The sequence below is a fragment of the Kryptolebias marmoratus genome, linkage group LG13 (assembly GCF_001649575.2).
Source record: "Kryptolebias marmoratus isolate JLee-2015 linkage group LG13, ASM164957v2, whole genome shotgun sequence".
Taxonomy (NCBI): domain Eukaryota; kingdom Metazoa; phylum Chordata; class Actinopteri; order Cyprinodontiformes; family Rivulidae; genus Kryptolebias; species Kryptolebias marmoratus.
The window spans coordinates 16,038,797-16,056,610 of record NC_051442.1 but is presented as its reverse complement, the minus strand read 5'-3'; the positions used below and the strand labels follow the sequence as shown (position 1 = coordinate 16,056,610).

At 44.8% G+C, this 17,814-nt stretch overlaps 2 protein-coding genes across 9 annotated transcripts in view; one reads left to right on the top strand and one right to left on the bottom strand.

Moving 5' to 3' along the window:
* The first annotated feature begins 803 nt into the window (after window positions 1-803).
* On the top strand, window positions 804-8,389 carry radx (RPA1 related single stranded DNA binding protein). 2 transcript variants are annotated; one of them, XM_017435528.3, is made up of 15 exons: window positions 804-1,738; window positions 2,482-2,615; window positions 2,712-2,904; window positions 4,475-4,583; window positions 4,703-4,803; window positions 4,874-4,993; window positions 5,078-5,173; window positions 5,256-5,420; window positions 6,106-6,263; window positions 6,342-6,469; window positions 6,865-6,912; window positions 6,993-7,069; window positions 7,165-7,401; window positions 7,777-7,944; window positions 8,034-8,389. In XM_017435528.3, the coding sequence occupies exons 1-15, from the start codon at window positions 1,150-1,152 to the stop codon at window positions 8,168-8,170; spliced, it is 2,460 nt and encodes an 819-aa protein (XP_017291017.1). In that variant the 5' UTR covers window positions 804-1,149; the 3' UTR covers window positions 8,171-8,389. The 2 variants fall into 2 exon arrangements, 1 of the variants encoding a protein (XP_017291017.1); XR_005233917.1 differs by lacking the exon at window positions 8,034-8,389 and having other exon boundaries at window positions 7,165-7,500; window positions 7,777-7,912.
* A 61-nt stretch (window positions 8,390-8,450) lies between these two features.
* npas2 (neuronal PAS domain protein 2) overlaps window positions 8,451-17,814 on the bottom strand; it is a 53,449-nt gene continuing 44,085 nt past the window's right edge. For 6 of the 7 annotated variants that reach the window (XM_037978926.1, XM_037978928.1, XM_037978925.1 and 3 more), the window contains 12 exons: window positions 17,637-17,743; window positions 17,360-17,507; window positions 16,001-16,085; window positions 15,784-15,910; window positions 14,073-14,170; window positions 13,854-13,940; window positions 13,277-13,504; window positions 12,513-12,713; window positions 12,222-12,400; window positions 12,054-12,146; window positions 11,761-11,962; window positions 8,451-11,677 (listed from right to left, as the gene is read on the bottom strand). In XM_037978926.1, the coding sequence (XP_037834854.1) occupies window positions 11,477-11,677; window positions 11,761-11,962; window positions 12,054-12,146; window positions 12,222-12,400; window positions 12,513-12,713; window positions 13,277-13,504; window positions 13,854-13,940; window positions 14,073-14,170; window positions 15,784-15,910; window positions 16,001-16,085; window positions 17,360-17,507; window positions 17,637-17,743 (1,756 nt within the window). In that variant the 3' untranslated portion in view covers window positions 8,451-11,476. The remainder of the gene's footprint in view (window positions 11,678-11,760; window positions 11,963-12,053; window positions 12,147-12,221; window positions 12,401-12,512; window positions 12,714-13,276; window positions 13,505-13,853; window positions 13,941-14,072; window positions 14,171-15,783; window positions 15,911-16,000; window positions 16,086-17,359; window positions 17,508-17,636; window positions 17,744-17,814) is intronic. The other variant, XM_037978924.1, reaches the window with a different exon arrangement.

Here is a 17,814-nt window from a genome sequence, read left to right as displayed (position 1 = left end):
ACCACTCAACCCAGTTTTTGTAACTTGCTTTTAGTTCTAGTTGAACAGAATATCTTGGCTTTCATTGTGCAACCTTAATTGATCAATTAATTACAGTTTTTTATGTTTTATTGTGGTAATGAAGTACATATTTATTGTTGTATTACTAATTACTGACTTTGTACAGCACTTTGAATTTCAACAACTATGATTGTTGGTGCTGTAGAACCTTAACATAATTCATGTGTTAAAAACACAAATGAATCCTAACTTCAGGCACTGTGACAAGGTTGACAGAAACACAAGAATACATTATTTGGTATCCATTCATCCACAAGTACATTAGTGTCACTCAGCCTTTGTTAAGAGGGTCACAGCTCACTGCAGGACAAATAGTGAAATACAAAGACGCTTTTGTTTGAACTGCTGCCTCGAACTAAGTGCAATGCTCAAATTTCATTTTAATTTGTAATTGTGATTCAGTCAGTAGAATAAAAAGGTCAATTCCGAATAAGAAAACATGGTTTAAAGATACAGAAAATGATTACAAATAGACATCCTCCTCAGCTACCACAAAATCAGCAAAGAATTTCCTAAAGATGAACCAAAAAAACGCACTTTTTGACCTACTTAAACTAAAAAAACAAGTAAACGTTTTAAAAACTGGACGTGGACTGCATAAAATAACATGCATAAAAACAAAGTTCTGTTTTTGAATCTAAAAAATACACATTCATTTATGTGGCCGATTCAACAGTGACGACAGAAGGACTACAAAACAATGCCCTTTCGTCGCGTCGATGACGTCACATCCACGGCTTCTCGCGCAGCTTAGCGCGGATTTCGAAAAGAAGGGCTATCTGGCTATCCCGTTACTGGACCGGTGTTGAAGTTACGTGACGTATTTTGAGCTGTAACGTGAGACGTACGCTTTATAAACAAAGTAACCGTATTTTTAACACGGTTTGGAGATAGATGGAAAATGGTGACGCCATCAAACAGCACCGCTATGTTTGTAACGTTAGCCAACGGTAACAACGGAAACATCAGTTTAACTAAGTAACGTCCTCCCTTAAAGTAGGAAATATTTACGAAGAAGTGTTAGTGTTGACATAAGTGTACATTCGCGCTGTTTTATTGACCCTCGGTGGCTTTCTAAATAAACTGCCAATGGAAGACAGCTCGTCTTCTTCGGTGGTATCTGGTCTCTGTCAGCCGTCCTTCCTTCAGAGGACGCTGGACCGTCTGTCGTCCACTCAGAGCCTGAAGCTGTCGGCCGAGGAGGCGGCTCCCGTCGCAGTCGTCGCCCTTCAGAGGTATTTGTCCGAGAAGGCTGACGGGCGGCAGGCAGACAGCTACACCTACGACGTGACGCTGACGGACGGACTGTGGCGAGCCAAGTTCTGGCTTCACCCGAGCCTGAACCACCTGGTGCACAGGAACAAGCTGAAGACCGGGGGCGACGTCAGCGTCCGGCGGTGCTCCTTCGTCTACGACGAGAGGAGGCTGGGCCACGGCTACGTGTGCGTGGAGGAGCTCAGCTGCTGCGCGGCGGACGGCTCGGCTGTCCTGCCCGGGGTCCGGGACGTCTGCTCGCTCCCCGTGCTGGTAAAACAGGGCATGGAGAGGAGCCAGGTGCTGCTGAGGGATGTCCCCCTGCAGGGGGGCCGCAAACACTACCTGCCTCTGTGGAACAACGACGACCCGGAGGGGGACATCTGGACCTCGGGGTCTCCGACCCGTGAGACGGTTCTGGACGGTGAGACCCAGCTCAGACCAGCTCAGGTTCCTGCTGATCTGACACCTTTCTCTTGTGGACTGTTTTTTCAGGATGCCAGCACTGTCACAACTATGATTTATTCAATAAAACTTGTAAAATAAATAGGCTGCATACTATAAAATGTGATATCAGATTCTCAGTGTGTTCTCTAATTGGCATTAATGCTCAACTATATAAAAAAGCAGCAGTAGTTATAGTATAATGTCTTAAAAGCTGCTTGTTTTTGTCCTGTATGAGTCTGAGAAAATCTGAATAACCCTCCTTTATCTGATGAAGTGACCTAACTTGGATTATAATCAGTAGTTGGGTTTATTCCTGTTAGTAGATTTTCAAACTAAAAGCTTCACCACATAAATGGCGTCAAAACTCTGTAATATTTGCAGGACAATTTTGGAACAATGAGATGGCAATATTAACAGAACTAATCCTGCTTTTGAGATGGAGGAAATTCACCTTTCAACATGAACTTTGAGATATTACAGACAAAAGTCTTATGAATAAATTGAGAGCTGTGTATTCTCCACGCAACCGGTTTCTTAATTTATAAAATAATACTTGTAATACAGCTATTGGCTGAATTACAGCTGCAAAAATTGGCTCACCATTTACACAACCTTACCTTTTCCCTTGATATGTTTGTTTAAATCAGTTTTTTTTTCCGTAGAAGGGTTGGATTGGCTCTTTTTCTAACTTCCTAACGGTGTGTTGTATCTGTATTTCAGTGTCTAAAGTTACTCTTCTGAGCAGTCTGGAGTCCTCCAGAGCCTCAGGTAGACCTCTCCTGGTGAAGATCATCCACAAATCCAGGTTAAGATACTACGGAAAGTTTGGGCTCAAGATCGATTACCCCTATCAGGTGAGCTCATCCTGTGTGTCACCGATGAGATGGCAGACTAATCTTCTCGTGCACATTTTTTTTTCTTTAACCTCGGCGAAATATCCCCGTTGTCAGGCGTACTTCGAAGTTGCCGACCAGAGCGGCACGATGTCGCTCGTGCTGTGGAACGAGCTCTGCCCCGAGTTCTACCAGAGGATGACTGTAGGCGCCGTGCTGTACCTGCAGAACTACACGCTTAAGCAGAGCTACTCCAACAGATCCCGCCCACAGATGGCCCATCACGGAATGAAGAACTTCACCTCCACCGGTGTGTACCGAGAAGGGGCGTTTTTAAGCTTTGTGTTAGGAGCTTAAACTTAATATTAAAAACTATGTAAACGCCTGTGAACTTTGCACACAGCTTAGAGCAGCTATTCGTGTGTTTAGGAGCAAATTTTCTTTTAGATTCGTTTTCAGTAAGTTAAATATTGACAGGATTGAAACAATCAGAAGTTGAAGTAAAAAAAGTGTTTCTTGTCATCCAGAAGGTGGCTCACTGATCTATCTGGAGATGCCTTTATAGTCAGAAAATCAATCCTTCTGCTACTATTAGTGTTATTATTATTATTATTATGGTGTTTTCTGCACCTCAGTAGGATAACCAAATCAATAAAAGCACAAGAGAACATAAACTTAGATACCCACACGTTTGGTTTTACGTCCAGTTCACTTAGACGTAAAGTGAAGCAGAAAACTGAGTTATTCTAACATTTATTTCTAACATATCAAGCTTTAGTGGCAGTGAGAGAGGATGACAACTTTCTAAAATCAGTGGAAGAACTATCCCCCCCCCGGCTGACTCGTTCTTTTCTACCTGTAGGCTCGATAAAACGCCTGTGGGGTCCTGATTCAACAAAAGTTAGAACTTTAACAAAACGAGTCTCTTCAGTCCACGATGTCCTCCGAGAAAGGAAGCGTCAGTAAATGTTTTTGTGTCATTAAACACAGTTTCTACATTCAGAGGGTTTTAATGCCGGATCAAAAGGAGTCGTCAGACGATATTTACAGGCTGGGATCATTTGTTTTTAACCAAATAAGGATCTTCTTCTGAATAAGGTCATAATCAGTCTGCAGTAATCAAATGAAGCTACAGGCTATGGACTGTGAAACATGCCACTCCCATCACTATATGTTAACACACACACACACACACACACACACACACACTCACACACACACACACCTTGTACTCTTACTTCACACCAGAGTTTTGTGCTTGAGCTCCGGAGCGGCCATGTCCGTTTACTGTTCATGTTTTTGGGTTTGTTGTTTATTTTTGGCTTATTTTGACCAAACTGGTTGCTTATTTCACGTTATAAGACCAGCCTGCATTGTGTCGACACACCTCATGGAAAATAAAATAACTTCAGGGGACAAAGAGGACAGTTCTGAGGCGAAGCCAGCGTTGATTTTAGCATTTTGGTGGAATTAAACATTTGCTCTATAACAGGCTTATGATGTGAATAGGGTGGCCTATATAGTGTATAACACATGCAAATAGAATCAAAATGGTACCTGAAATGAGGTTAATAGCTGGAATCTGTTGATGATTTTATATATATATTCTAATAATAATAATGTAAACATGGCCTCTGATGTTTTATGAGAAGCTCAGAAGTTTTTTTTTCCTGCAGCCATAAATATAACTGTTTTACACGAGGTATTCACCTCCTGGACGTGCACAATATCCTAAAAAAGTCTAACCAGCGATTCTAATTGTTCATCATTTTAAGTAACAAAACGTTTGTTGGTCTGGGATTCTGAAGCTCGTTGTGTAATTCCACCTCTTTGGTTGCAGGTTTTTTTTTTGTTCATTCTGTCGGACACGTTTCTTTCAGAGATCTGCCTGAACCCTCACAGCCCGGCCTCAGTCATCACTGTGGTCCCGGCGAAGAGCGTCCTGCCTCAGTGGGGGCTGCCCGGCGTGTCCTACCAGTTCACCTGCAGGTCACACTCACGCTTGAGACACGCAAATTTGACTTGCAGCAGCTCCGTCTTCTGTAATTACAGTCAGATAAAAAAAATACAAACAAAAAAACAAAGCTCTTTATTTCTGTCTCCTGCAGGTCCGAGTTGGAGAAGCTCGCCAACAACTCTGCGTGTGACGTCATCGGCTTGGTAACGTTCGTGGGCCGCGTTGAGAGAGTCAAGAGCAAAGGGAACAAAGGTAATTTAATTCGTTTACGCATCTTTACGTTTCCTGTTCGGTTCACGGACTGACGCTGTCCACCTCTTAGCTCCGGAGAAATACTGGACCTACCGCTGGGCGCACGCCGTGGACGGCACGTCTGAGCAGCCTTTTATCCTGGAGCTTTTCTCCTCCTCTCAGCCTGAAATATTCAGTCAGATTTGTCCAAGTAAGGCTCACCGATAACTCCGCTGCTTCACTTGGAAGAGCATCATTTTTCTTCCAACATGTCTTCTGTTTTCTCTCCCTGTAGTGACTTACCTGGTGTGCACTCAGATGAGGGTTTGTCAGGCGGAGGGCTCGTCGCCGTACCTCACGAGCAGCTGCGAAACGGAGATCTTCGTCACAGGTGATCGTAGCTGCGTCATTGGGCATTTTTGGTGCGGCCGCGGTGCTGGTTTGAAGTGTCGGATTTTCTGTGTGCGCGACAGGCCACCACAGGGGGCAGCCGTATGTGAGCGACCCCAGAGTGAAGAGCTTCATCCAGTGGACCAAGACTCTGAGGGACGACGCCGTCCTGCAGAGGACTGCTGTCGGCGGCCATTACTGTTACCCTCCCTTGCCCAAGATATTTACACAGAGCACAGATTCATCAGGTAACAAATAGAAAAAGTGTTCACTCATTCATCCAAATTAAGATAACAACATGAAAGACCTACAACACATTCCTCATTGAATCACTTCTCTTTATTCTGGTGCATATAAATGAAAGAAATCCTAACGAAGCACACAGAACCATCTGAGAGCCAGATGGTTTGCGAAACAAGTTTTCCATCAAAACATAGATTTCAGGCGCCGCAGACGACATCCCATCATTTGTCCATTTCCTTTCTATTCATATGAAAAGGAAAAACAAAACTTCTACAAAAACTTTGTTAAAAATGAAATGTTTTGCATCGAAGGTCGTTTGACCTCGGGTCGTTGTCCTTCATTTTCCTAAAACAAAAAAAACGGAAAAATTCCTGAAAGCAGATTCCTTCTTTAAGATACACTCAGATGTTTACAAACTGACCGCAGCATGCAACAACTCATGATCCGTGCACGCTTCTTTGGTAAGTCATTAATTAGTTAGAAATAAACTCTGGATTTAAGGATTGGCAAAATATCAAACATTTGAAGGGTTGAAGGATTAAACTAACAGAGAAATGATCATTTTAAAGTCAGACTAATAAAAGAACAACAACATGAAGTCCACTCTGAGTTGGTCCTTCAGCCATACAGCATCAATAATTCTCACAAAGGGAACGTTTTACTTTGAAATCTTTCTCTTCACACTTTAAGGTCGAGCCCCTCTGGTTGCTGCAGCTGACCTGAAGACAGAGTTGGACACCCTGCAGTACAGAGAGCACAAACGAGTCGCAATTCAGGGCCAGATCACAGCGGTGCGCTACACAAACGCCCCCCACACCACAGAAACACAAGAAGCCGAAGAGGACGAGGTAACTAACGGGCGTCGCCTCAGAGCAGCGAGGGGTTTTAAAACCTAAAAGAGTTTAAGTTTTGACGGTTCGCTTCAGGTTCTGAATGACGAGCAAGGACGAGTCACGCCGGAATCACGCCATCGTCTCTCAGCAGCCGAGCAGACTGCTGCGGAAACGCTGGGGTCTCCCTCTGCAGACAGAAGGAAAAGACGAATCCAGGACAGGTCTGACCGACTTCCTGAGACGTTTGTGAGCTTAGATACAAGTAGGAAGTTTACTTTTAGTATTTCTCAGGTCTTTAGTGTTAAACTTTGACGTTAGCCCAGTTTATAAACAATACTGTGACTGTAAATCATTTATCACCTGTTGCTTCTACCATATAAAACCTGTTACTTATTTCACTTTAAAATCAAACATAGTTTTACATCACACTGAAAATAAGACCTAGTTTAAAAACACAAACCCTGATCACCTTGCAAATTTACAGTCAGTGTTTCTACTTAAATGTTGCTACAACTGATTGAAAGGTCTGGAAAACAATGATAAATGCAAAGAACCTTGTCTGTATTATACTTCTTTTTTTTTAACTGAATCTACTGTAACACCCCATCTTTTCCAGTAAAAGCCCTCAGGCCTCCCTAACCTCCAGCAGCACCCCATCTAAAAGGTAGCTAAGATTGAAATAATCCCGTTTATTCATCGGTAAATCCTAAACCTTTCTGAGCTCACTCATCTCTGCGCTCACAGGAGGCTTGGAGATGAGGAGACGCATGAGAGAACTGAGCCAGAGGAGGAGGAAGTTCAGAGTGAGGAAGGAGGTCAAGGTGAGAGGTTGGGGCATCACCTTCCCTCCTCTGTGTGTGTGTGTGTGTGTGTGTGTTCGGATACACTCTCTCTGACGCCTTCGTTTTTCCACCAGAGCCTGCCGCTCTCTCCTGGCAGAGCAGCAGCTGGTCGGAGCATCGGCAGGAACTTTCGGACCACCTGCGTCACGGCGGCCTGCGCCAGGACAGCGTCTGCCGCAGTTTCACGTCGGACGAGAGGAGCGCCCTCCTGCGGCGGCTCAACCTGCAGCCGACCCGGTGGGCGCCGGAGCCAGCCGCCGACCCCCTCCCCCCCGTTTCCTGCCCAGGACACTACCAGCTGACCATACTGGGTGAGGCGGGTGGACTCTTGACGCGAGTCTGACTCACTCTGCGTGTTTCTGTGCTGCTGCGATGACCACAAAGACGAAGACGGCTCTTTGTTCGAGCAGGTCCTGAACAAACACGACTAACTGACCTTTATGTTGTATTTCATTTACGTCATCAGTGAGTCACGCTGAGGTGAAGACCTGCTGTCAACAAAAAAAAAACAATTTACAGTCAGAGGTCTGAGTGACCTTAAATCAAACACTAACTCTGCTCCTTTCTGTCCTCTGCCTCGTTTTGAACCCGCTGCTCGGTTCTTCATGACGTTCACTTTCCTTCTGAACAAACCCAACCTACAGCCTAACTTTCTAATCGCGATTTCTTTCGAACCTTTCCGACAGGCATCAACAAGCGGATAGCGGTCGACGCGGCGTTCCTTCCCGTGGCGCGCGCCGACGACCCTCGAGCCGTCGGGCGTCCTCAGGAGCCGCACGACAACACCATGCTATCCTGCCTGTCGTCGGGCTTCCTCTGCCCCCTCGGAGGCGAAGCCGCCCCTCCTGAACCGGGTAGGGAAAAGGAGAGAGGCCGGGGGGAGAGCTTCTTATAGATGCAAACCTCGATGCCTGAAACGAAACGTTTGGTTCTCGTCCTGCAGAGGAGGTTTTGGCGACTGCCCCGGAGCTGGAGGGCGCCCACCTGGTGTGCATCTTGGACCTTTGTCATTTGGGAGGAGATGAGGTGGAAGTCCTGATCAACAAGGTGTACAAGGTGACAGAAGCTTCACTTGAGTAGAAGCTGCTCAGAAAATCAGGTTCTAATCAGTAAGAGTAATGTAAATTTGGTTTTTAATCACAGTAAATAATGGCTGTTTTTATAGAGCATCTCTTATCTAATTTGTATTTTTGTTAAAGAAATAAAATACTGAAATAGAACGGTGCGTTTTATATCTCAAAAGTCTGTATATTTACCTTGAAGGATGGAAATAAACTTGTCTTAAAAAAAGGTCCTGAAAAGTTGTTTCCAGCCAAGAGCCTGATAATTCAACAAGGTTTGCTCAGGAAAAACAAAAAGATACGTTTAAAAATATTTATTTCTCAAATATTTCACAATATCCAAGTTGATTTATTGATAGTTAAATATATTATAATTAATCTTTAGAGTGTAAACTCAGTTTGATCACTTCTTTTTAAACAATAGTATGTTTAAAGCTTATCTTTTATGGTAAATACGGAGAGAAAAACAAGCCATACAGGTGACTGTGCAACACCGAGGAAAAACAAAAAATCAATCAACCTCACCTTCTCTAATAAGACACTTCTTAAATCTGTTACAAAATTACTTTAATTTTAAATCATGTAACATACATATGCGATCTATCAGACATATAAAATAAACATCTATGTGGCCTAGAGGTTTTTGTTTCATTCTATGATACAATATAATCGTTTTATTTTGATTTTCCTGCACTGAAACTGCAGAAAGCAGCGAACCCTGGGCTCGTTTTCTTCATTTCCTGCCATCGATCCGACCGCCCACACTCGCTCACAAAGTGCCAGTCAGTTTGTTACAAATCAGTAAAAAAGGGAAAAAAACCAAATTTAATGCAATCGAGTTCAGACACCTTCAAACAATGACGCTCGGTGTGAAGGAGAGGGGCGACTGGGGAGGAAGAGACAAACCAGGAGTGGCGGCGGTGGCGTTTGAACTCCAGCCGCGCTGAAGGGATTATTTACAACGTTTTGTAAAGCGATACGCAGCTGGACGGCTCAAAGTGTCGTCCCGGGTTCAGGACGGACGAGTTCAAGAGGAAAGAGTTTTATTTTACTGCCTGAGAGGCTGATATCACGGTCAGAGCCGTCCTGAATCACGTGGTTTTGAACATTTTCACGGCTGTGTTATGGCACCTCCCGAGGAGGGGAGCAGGACTTTAGGAGCCAGCTTCAAACTTGTGGAAGAAGAGTGATGACTGACCAGGACCTGCGCCTTCTTCGGCCTTAAATTAAGAAACCTCAGCGTCGCACAATTGCACTTTTTTTTTATCTTTCAGTAATGTGTTGAAGTGGAGTTTTTGAACTGAGCAGTTGTCAGAAAGTCAGATTATTTATTAATAACATATCCATGGAGACTCTTTGCCCGTTCGCTCTCTCTGTTTCTGTTTAAACCCCACCTTCTCAGCCTCAGTGAACACATTGGTATTTAAAAAAAAACAAAAAAACAAAACCAAAACACTGCTGAAAGAATGTTAGGACATTTTCATTAAAAAAAAAATACTTCCATATAAATTACATGGTACGATTGCTTATAATACACCTCTATATACAAGGTCAATCTGTTGTGAAACAGCATAAATTAACATTCTTCTTCTTCAGTTCCACATTGCACATAGAAAGGTGTAGAACGGCGCTGAGCGAGCTGCGTTGGTCTTCCGCGTCTCACGCTACGTTCTACAAAAGGTCTTCCTCCTAAATCAGGAGGGGGGACGCTTTTAAAGGTGGTGGATTTGGAGGTTCAGGCAGGTTTTATCTTTGTTAGCTGATAGTTTTTCTGCTGTAGATTTGCTAACCAGGCTTTAACGAGACACTCCTGCCGTCTTTCTTTCGTCCCTCCATTCTCACCACGAGTAAACTCAGTACTTGTTTGTCTGACAGAGACGGAAAGCAGATTAGTTGTTGCACAAATGTGAATTTTTCTTTTACCGAACTAAGAACGACCCGTATCCTGAACAAAACCAAACCTGAAGATTGTCGCAGAACGCCTGACTTCCTGGGTTGAGCGAATCCGTGCTGGATAATTAAAATTCATGTGAAATCTCAGTTCAGCCACACAATCCTGACTGAAGTGGTGTGATTTGTCTTCTAACTAAGCAACAGGAGAATAAAAGTTATTTTAGGTAGCATGCAGACTCTCCTGAACCCAGCTAGTTGGATCTGAGTGTTTTTACTACAGCTGGCCTCGTGTTGGTCAGAGGTGGTGTTGTGGGACAAGACCCGAGGACCAGCGCTGACCTTTTAGTGTCTATGAAACAATATATATCGTAACATTTGTGTAATGATGATGTAACGCCCTAAATAAATGTTGAAGGACAGATGAATGAGGATATTACTACAGACACTGTTCAGAAAGTGCTGAACGGGTAAAAACAAAAAATCACCTAAAATATATGTTTGATACAAATCTACAGGACGCAGAAAATAAAACTCTTATGAAAATATACCTTTCTTTTTTCTATTCCAAGTGGACCTGAGCTGGATTTTTAAAGCCGTAATCAGACGAAACCATCGAACCGCACCGTGAACGCATCACGGTTGAAGGCACAAATCTTCCTCCTCCTCCTCCTCCTCCTCTCACGTAGCTGCTTTTCATCACAGCTCGTCAGAAGCAGCTAAAAAGACTTCAGAGCTTATTCTGATCCAGGTTTTTTGCGGGGATGGGCGCGCCGCCACTCCTCTGGTCCCAGATTGAGGCTTTAAAAATCTAGATGGACGTTTCCAGATGGCGTGAGGGACTCTCCGGTAGCGTTTCACGTCCGTCTCACTGTAAAGACCCTCTGTAGAAGCTCCACGTCGACATGCTTCATCTGTTGTTTTTAGGGACTAAATGAACCGTTTTCATTGTAGGTAAAAATCCTGCCACAGGCGACAATATTACACCTCGGAGGATGGGGCATTGAGTGTTTTTTTTAGTAAAATATAATCTCACCTTTAAGCCTTGGACAGAACATTAAAATCTGGGATAAAAATAAATATTCTACTTTTGGGGGGGACGTCAGCAAAGTGCAAACAGACATTTAAAAAAAAAAAAAAAACTTTTAAGAAGAAAACTTCAACAAGCAGACACGTGAAAGCATCTTTTTAAGAGCTTCGATAATCCACTCATTCCGGCGGTCTCGGTGAGTGCGATGTGGGTCCCCCCCTCCACCCTGACGAGCTCCTCGGACTCTCCTCGGACCCCGGAGGGGCCGTCGGGTCAGTACAGCCTGCGTGAGGCCGGCTACCTCTGAACTCGCTATCAAGTTTGGTTTCCGAGTGCCACATCGCGCTGCCACCTGCAGGGCGGGGCCGCAGGGGCAGATCCCAGCGCTCCCAACGCTCCTCGGTGCTACCGAGTCAGCATGTTCCGGAAATCTGAAACGCTGCCTGTCTGGTTTTGGGAATGTTGGTACTGTCTCTGCTGCTGCGCCAGCGGCACCTGCTGCGTTTGTGGCTGCTGCTGAATGTATCCCACTGTGCCTTGCTGCGGGACGTTAGTGGCGTGGAGGAAAGCTGGGGTGGAGCCACTGTGGACAAGTCCTTGAGTCATCTGTGGGAACAAAACTGAGTGTAAATATTCAAACTTCGCTCACACCGGGCGCGTTCAGAGGTCTCGTTTTTGGGGCGTGGTACCTGAAAGAACTGCTGTGGCTGCACGGAGTGCTGAGAGGCCTGAGGCTGGGTGTGGTAGGCCGATTGGGACTGGTGTGTGATGAAGGTGTTGTGTGGGATCACGATGGACGATGTGAAGACGGGGGAGGGCACCAGAACGGCGTTGCAGTTGACCTGCTGCATGGTGAAGGACGGGGCGATGAGCGGCTGCTCCAAGCTGTACCTGTAAGGCAAGGACAAGGAGAAGCTCAGAGACGGTGTGAAACGGTGTGAAATGCTCACAGTGTGTGTGTGTGTGTGTGTCCTCTGCGTACAGAGTTTGGGAGATTCCCATGTTGCACTGGGAGGGCTGGGAGGTGACGCTGCTCGTAGGAACCAGTGTCTGCATCGGCTGGTTGAGGAGCATTCTGCAGGGAAGAGATTTGCTCATTAAGTTATTTCGTTATCCTGACATTAACGGGTGTGTTCTTCAGGGCCCTCACCGCAGCTGTCCGTCCTGGCTGAACTGGGTGTTGGTTTGTCTTTGGTTTGTGTCCTGCTGAGGCCGGGTGTTAGTCTGGGAGAACATCATGGGGTTGCTGTAGAAGGGCGTCGTCAGACTCGTGTTCGTCTGCATGGGCAAACTCACCGACTGTCTGCTCTGAGTAATCCTCTGCTGAACCTGGGACGAAAAGCAAGAAAAATGCAACACAAACTCCTGTTTTAATAGAACTTTAACATTATTTGTTTTGTTTTTTTTAAGTCGAATCGGACTTTAATGTTGAGATCTGAACCTGCGTTGAGGGTGAGCTGTTGTCTCTCAGGACAGCGTGGGGGGATGAACTGTGAGCGCCGCAGGCTGCTGCCTTCTGCTGGCCCGAGAGCTGCCTGATGACCCCCGACTGGTTCTGCTGGGCCGGCCTTCCCGGGCCCTGCTGCTGAGGCTGCTGCTGGGCCTGACTGAAGTCATTGTGGATAGGCTGCTGTAACAACATCTAAAACCCAGGGAGGGGCAAAATGAGAGTTTGTGAAAATTATTTACTTCTAAAAAAGGAATATTATATAGAAAAGGCCCCACACTTTAGATTTAGTGAAGCTTAGGCATCGATTTAGGTTTAATTCTGGTTTCCAAGATGTTGACTGTTTGTTTGAAACCACTAAGATCATCTCATGTCAATTTTTTTTTTTTTTTACTCCTTCTGGATTACTTATAATGAAATAATGCTTATTTATGTGTGTGTTATTGACTGAATCACTATATATGAATTATTGTGTGTGTGTGTGTGTGTGTGTGTGTGACATAAAGCAAATTCCGATTTTATAAATCTTTATGTGGGGTGTGTAGTAGCTTGTAGTGGCCACTAGGTGGAGACAAAACATCAATACTAGAATGATTTGGATTTACAAGACCCCAATTTGCTTTTTTAGTGTGTGTGTGTTTGTGTGTTTTATATATATATGTATATATTCAGAAGAAAAAAACACTTTGCCTTCTATTGTATCAGAGTTTTCGGTGTTAAATTTCCTTTGAAGTGATTCAGTGGTGGTTTTCTTCTACCTGTAGATTAGCGAGATGAAGCTTCTCCTTAATGTCGTGCAGCTCCTGCTGCTGCGTCTTAATGTCAGCCTGCAGAATGCGCGTCCTCTCCTCCAGCTGCTCCTTCAGCTGGTTCATTACGCCGAGCTGCGGCTGCTGCAGCTGATACATGGAGGCCTGTTGCTGCTGCTGTTGTTGCTGCTGCTGCTGCTGTTGCTGCTGCTGCTGCGGCGGCGGCGCCTGTTGCTGCTGAGAGAAGCAAAATTGAAACAGGATAAGAGAAAACTTCTTCAGTGCATGAGTCACACTTTAGTTTTATTTCTTGCTGTACGTCGGCAGTGCCAACCACTCCAACACCATGCCACTCGTGATTCAAAATGTGCTTTGTACTTCAGCACTGTAGAAAACTGAGGCACAACAAAAATATAAATATTAACTTTTCCCCTTAATTTTTGCCTGATGTTCTTTTTAACGACAACCTCATAACCGGGCCAAGAAGGACTGTGAACTCCGAGCAGAGGACATCAACACATGCGGCGGCAGCAGTCATAACAGGACGATACTGTCCACGAGCAGGAGAGGAAGTCTAAACACTAACCATTGTGGAGTGCTTGCTGCCGGTTGGAGAAAGGGAGAGGCTCATTTGGGGAACAAGGTCAAAGGAATTTTGTCTTTGAGGCAAATTCTACAGGGGGAAAAAGAAGGACGTTTATGATTCAGCACCAGTCGTGACATGAGACTGTCGTCAGCGCGCAGACCGCTTTATCTCCACAGGCAAGACGGATTCTGTGCATGGAGACGAGAAGCATAAACTGACCTTTGAAGCGCCGGGCTGGAGTCTGGCAGACGTCTTCTCGGGCGCGATGGAAGCAGACTGCCATGATGGCGTGCAGGCCTCGGTGTAAGAGTTCGCTGCTGCAGAGGAGACAGGTCACATCTCAACAAACAGAGGATTTACTCAGATCATCATCGGTTCTGATAGCTACAGCAAACATCAGTGTAACAATGCCTCGATGCCTGTTTATCCTCAATCAGTTAACCTGTTTTACAAACCTCGACTAATGAGACAGGGTTAGGAAATGACTGATTAAATACTGTTAAATTCTTCCCCTGCTGCTGTGTGTTCAGAAGTTCATCATTCGACTACATTTAGCTGTAATCAGTTGTAATAAATTGCCTGAATTATGTCCTATATATGTGTTTGGGGAAGTAGGAGGGATTTCAAGCCCTACACATCGAGTGCTCAGACTCTGGTTCCATAAACCAGGTCGTGCTGGATTCAGCTCCCAACAACGACTTGTTAGGAGTTAAAACAGTCTATGAGCCCAACATGAAAGGGATTTATGAAGGGAGCTAATATTAAGAGGAGGGGAACACCCTGAACAGGCTGTGTGTTATGTTCAGGTTTTGGACAAGAATACAGTTTTACTGTGTAAAGTCGCCTCTATGAGGGACAGCTTTTTTTAAACTGCCTAACTTTGGGCTCAGAAACACTCCGTCTGATGATCCCACCTTCGTTTGATTTTTTTTTCCAAAACAGACACTGTGAAATTTGAGTCCCCAGAGTTAATCAAATTAGGTTAATTATATTTACCTTTTTTACGTTTCAGAGCCAAACGGTGGACCCACAAAACCTTTTAATCCAATTTAGTCCACATAGAAACATCGGCCTGGAGGATCCGAACAGACCGACGCAACAAACTCCTTCATTTAGCTCCTCTCTTTTCTTTAGAGAGGAGGCTTTTTTTTAAAAAATAAGCAATGGTACTAAAGCTTTTCTGAGATGAAGCATTCAAAAAAGACCCTCTTCTTTTGGTGAATAACATCACTGCTGATTCACAGGGCATTGATTGCTGCAGCCACCGACACAAATCAACAACAGCGAGGCATTCACTCAGCATTTCTTATTATAACCCACAGAAAACAAAGCAATTCATTGTTCCGAAGGAGACGGTTTTAATAATGTACCCTGGAAATTAAAGAAAGCGCACCGATGTGTGTGCAGCTCTTTGTTTGCCCTTTATAAGCAGTTACTGTAATGAAACTGCCACTGCTGCTGTGTTGTCTTCATGAATATGCAGATGGAAGTGAGGTGTTTTAGTCTGTTAGGTGGTGGGTGGAAAAGCAGCAAGTCAGAGAGAAATGGGGAATTAAACTAACAGGGGCCTGGAAAACATTTCATCAGAGATGCGTCGTCACCCACACATACATGGGAGGTGTTGTAAAGACGCCAGGTCTGCTCGGCTTTCAGACGTTTTAGCACTGATCACCAAGTCTTCTAAGATCACTAAATAATGAATCGAAATGTGGATGTTTTTTGAAAGCTAAAAAGGGAAAATCAGCGATCTTTCAAGAAGGATTAATGTTAAACTCAGCAAAAACGCTTTGTCGGTGGCGTCGCATTTTCTGCCGCCGTACGAAGAATAACACGTCGTGTCTTTTTGGGCTAAATTTCATGAGGAGGAGTTCTTTAAATAATGAACTGCTGCGGAGTGAGTTAGCAGTTTACAGAGCCGAGGATGACTCACACAGAGAGTCCGACAGCGCTGTGTGGGAGGATTTCCGGGAGCTGTGGGAGGACACCGAACGTGCGCCGCTGTTCCTGTCCCGCGCTGGGTCCAGAGTGGAGCAGATGTCCAAGTACAGCTCCTGGGCCTGTGGGGGAGGAGGGACGAGACACGGAGTCACGTTCAGAAGCTCGGACCCGACGACGTGAGCACATGTAGTAAAGCTCCCGGTCCTTACCTTCACAGAGGAGGGCGGGATCTCAGGTGGAGACAGCTCTCCGAGGCCAAACGCTCGCCTCCGATCGGCTCGCACCTCAGCATAACTGAACAACAGCGTTAGTTTACAAGTGCACATCCGAAGGCAAGGTCTCCACATACTTCTGTACATCATCTAATATTAAACAAAGCTGGTGCTTGATGGTAGAAGACAGTGGTGAAGTGGCAACATAAATTACAGTTCAGTGCGAACCTTGGACTTGGAGCAATGGTTCAATTCAAGTTTTGTATAAGAAACTGATGCTTATTTTTTTTTAATTCCCTTATTTAAAAAAGACAATAACCCTCCCAGAAACAGACTGGGGAGGCTGTAAGGCAGCGAGCCTCGTACAGAAATAACAGAAAGGTGTTTCTCTGTTTTGAACAAACGAGTACCAAAATAAATGAGTGTTTCAGTTCATTTTACCTAAACTTGATGCAAACGTTAAACTCCGTTACAGGACTGAGGAGTACGCTCCAGTGTGAGAATACAGAATAAATCAAATGTTGAACAAATACAAAAAGCTTTGCATGTAGCTGAGTGCTGGCCTGTTCATACACGGGTGGTGCTTAATAAACATCTGATGACGTGGTTAACATGTTTGGTAGACGTCAGAGGACGTTTCAACGGCACAAATTATGACCCTTTTGGCTTTCCATACTTCCACCTCTCGCTCTGCTCCTGTATATGACGCTGCTGATTTTAAACAGGCAGGTCTTCAGACACCATTAACCATTTATGTAGTTGGTGTAGAGAGATTTAGATATTCTGCTTCCCTCCTGTTGAGGCAGGTAGCACGAGGGAATAGGAAAAACATGGATTCTCTTTAAGACAAGAGTTGTGAGCTGGAGACACTGCATGACTTTCAGTCTTTACACATTTTGAAAACACTTGGAGTTCACCCTATCAGACTGCTTTCAGCTGTCGTCTCTGTCCGCATTTCCTGTGTCCCACGCTCTCTTTTTCATTGGCTGTTGGCCACATGGGTCTGCGGTTGGGTCATTAATGAGTCCACACGACCCAATCTCATCCAGATTCAGATCCAGAAGTTCAAATGTGTCTGACTGACTTGTGACTGAGGTCGAGTCGGGTCTGCTCCCCTCACACTCTTACAGATTTTTCTGCCAACTAGCCCACTGTTCCCATCTAGTGCAGTTTTTTTGCCCATCTGGGAATCGTGGGTAAAATCCAGCAAAACCATCATGTAGCGTGTCCTCAGCTGAAAGTCTCCGTCTGACCGCATGTACTGGACCCAGATGTCTGCATCATGGTGGTTCAGTACAAATACATGTAGCTTTACGCCCCTAGTGGAGAACATAGGAGGAGAACACTCGTGCTCACCTGACAACAGTGTGAGTGCAGACAATGAACTCAGGTTTGGAGTTCCACTGGTGGTAGGTGATGTAGTAGTGAGTCTGAAGCCAAATCCACTGCTGCCCTTTGGTCAGGAAGCGATAATAACAGGATTTACCCTTTCCAAACTGCATTACTGAGGAGGAAGAAACAAGAAACAGATCAGAAATCACTCATTTCTCTTCCTGCTACAGTTTCCTCATGCAAGAGATGAATTTGTGGAGGATGTGGGGATAAAGAAAGGTGAGAACGCCGTGTGTCTTACGCTGCTTGTGACACTGAGCTATAAGCTCCAAGTCGTCCACATGATAGTAATCATAGCCGGAAGTCCCAAGAACCTCGAAGGGCAAATAACCAATGATGGGTGAGGCTCTGAAACAGAACAGATGATGATAAACAACTTTTTTTCTGTTTTTAAATTAACACTAATGATCACTGGAACT

Bases quoted from the DNA above. Each gene is read 5' to 3' on its own strand.
- radx (XM_017435528.3), top strand. From the start codon at position 1,150: ATGGAAGACAGCTCGTCTTCTTCGGTGGTATCTGGTCTCTGTCAGCCG. The intron at 2,616-2,711 runs GTGAGCTCATCC...CCCCGTTGTCAG, and splicing joins AGATCGATTACCCCTATCAG to GCGTACTTCGAAGTTGCCGA. The intron at 4,804-4,873 runs GTAATTTAATTC...TCCACCTCTTAG, and splicing joins CAAGAGCAAAGGGAACAAAG to CTCCGGAGAAATACTGGACC.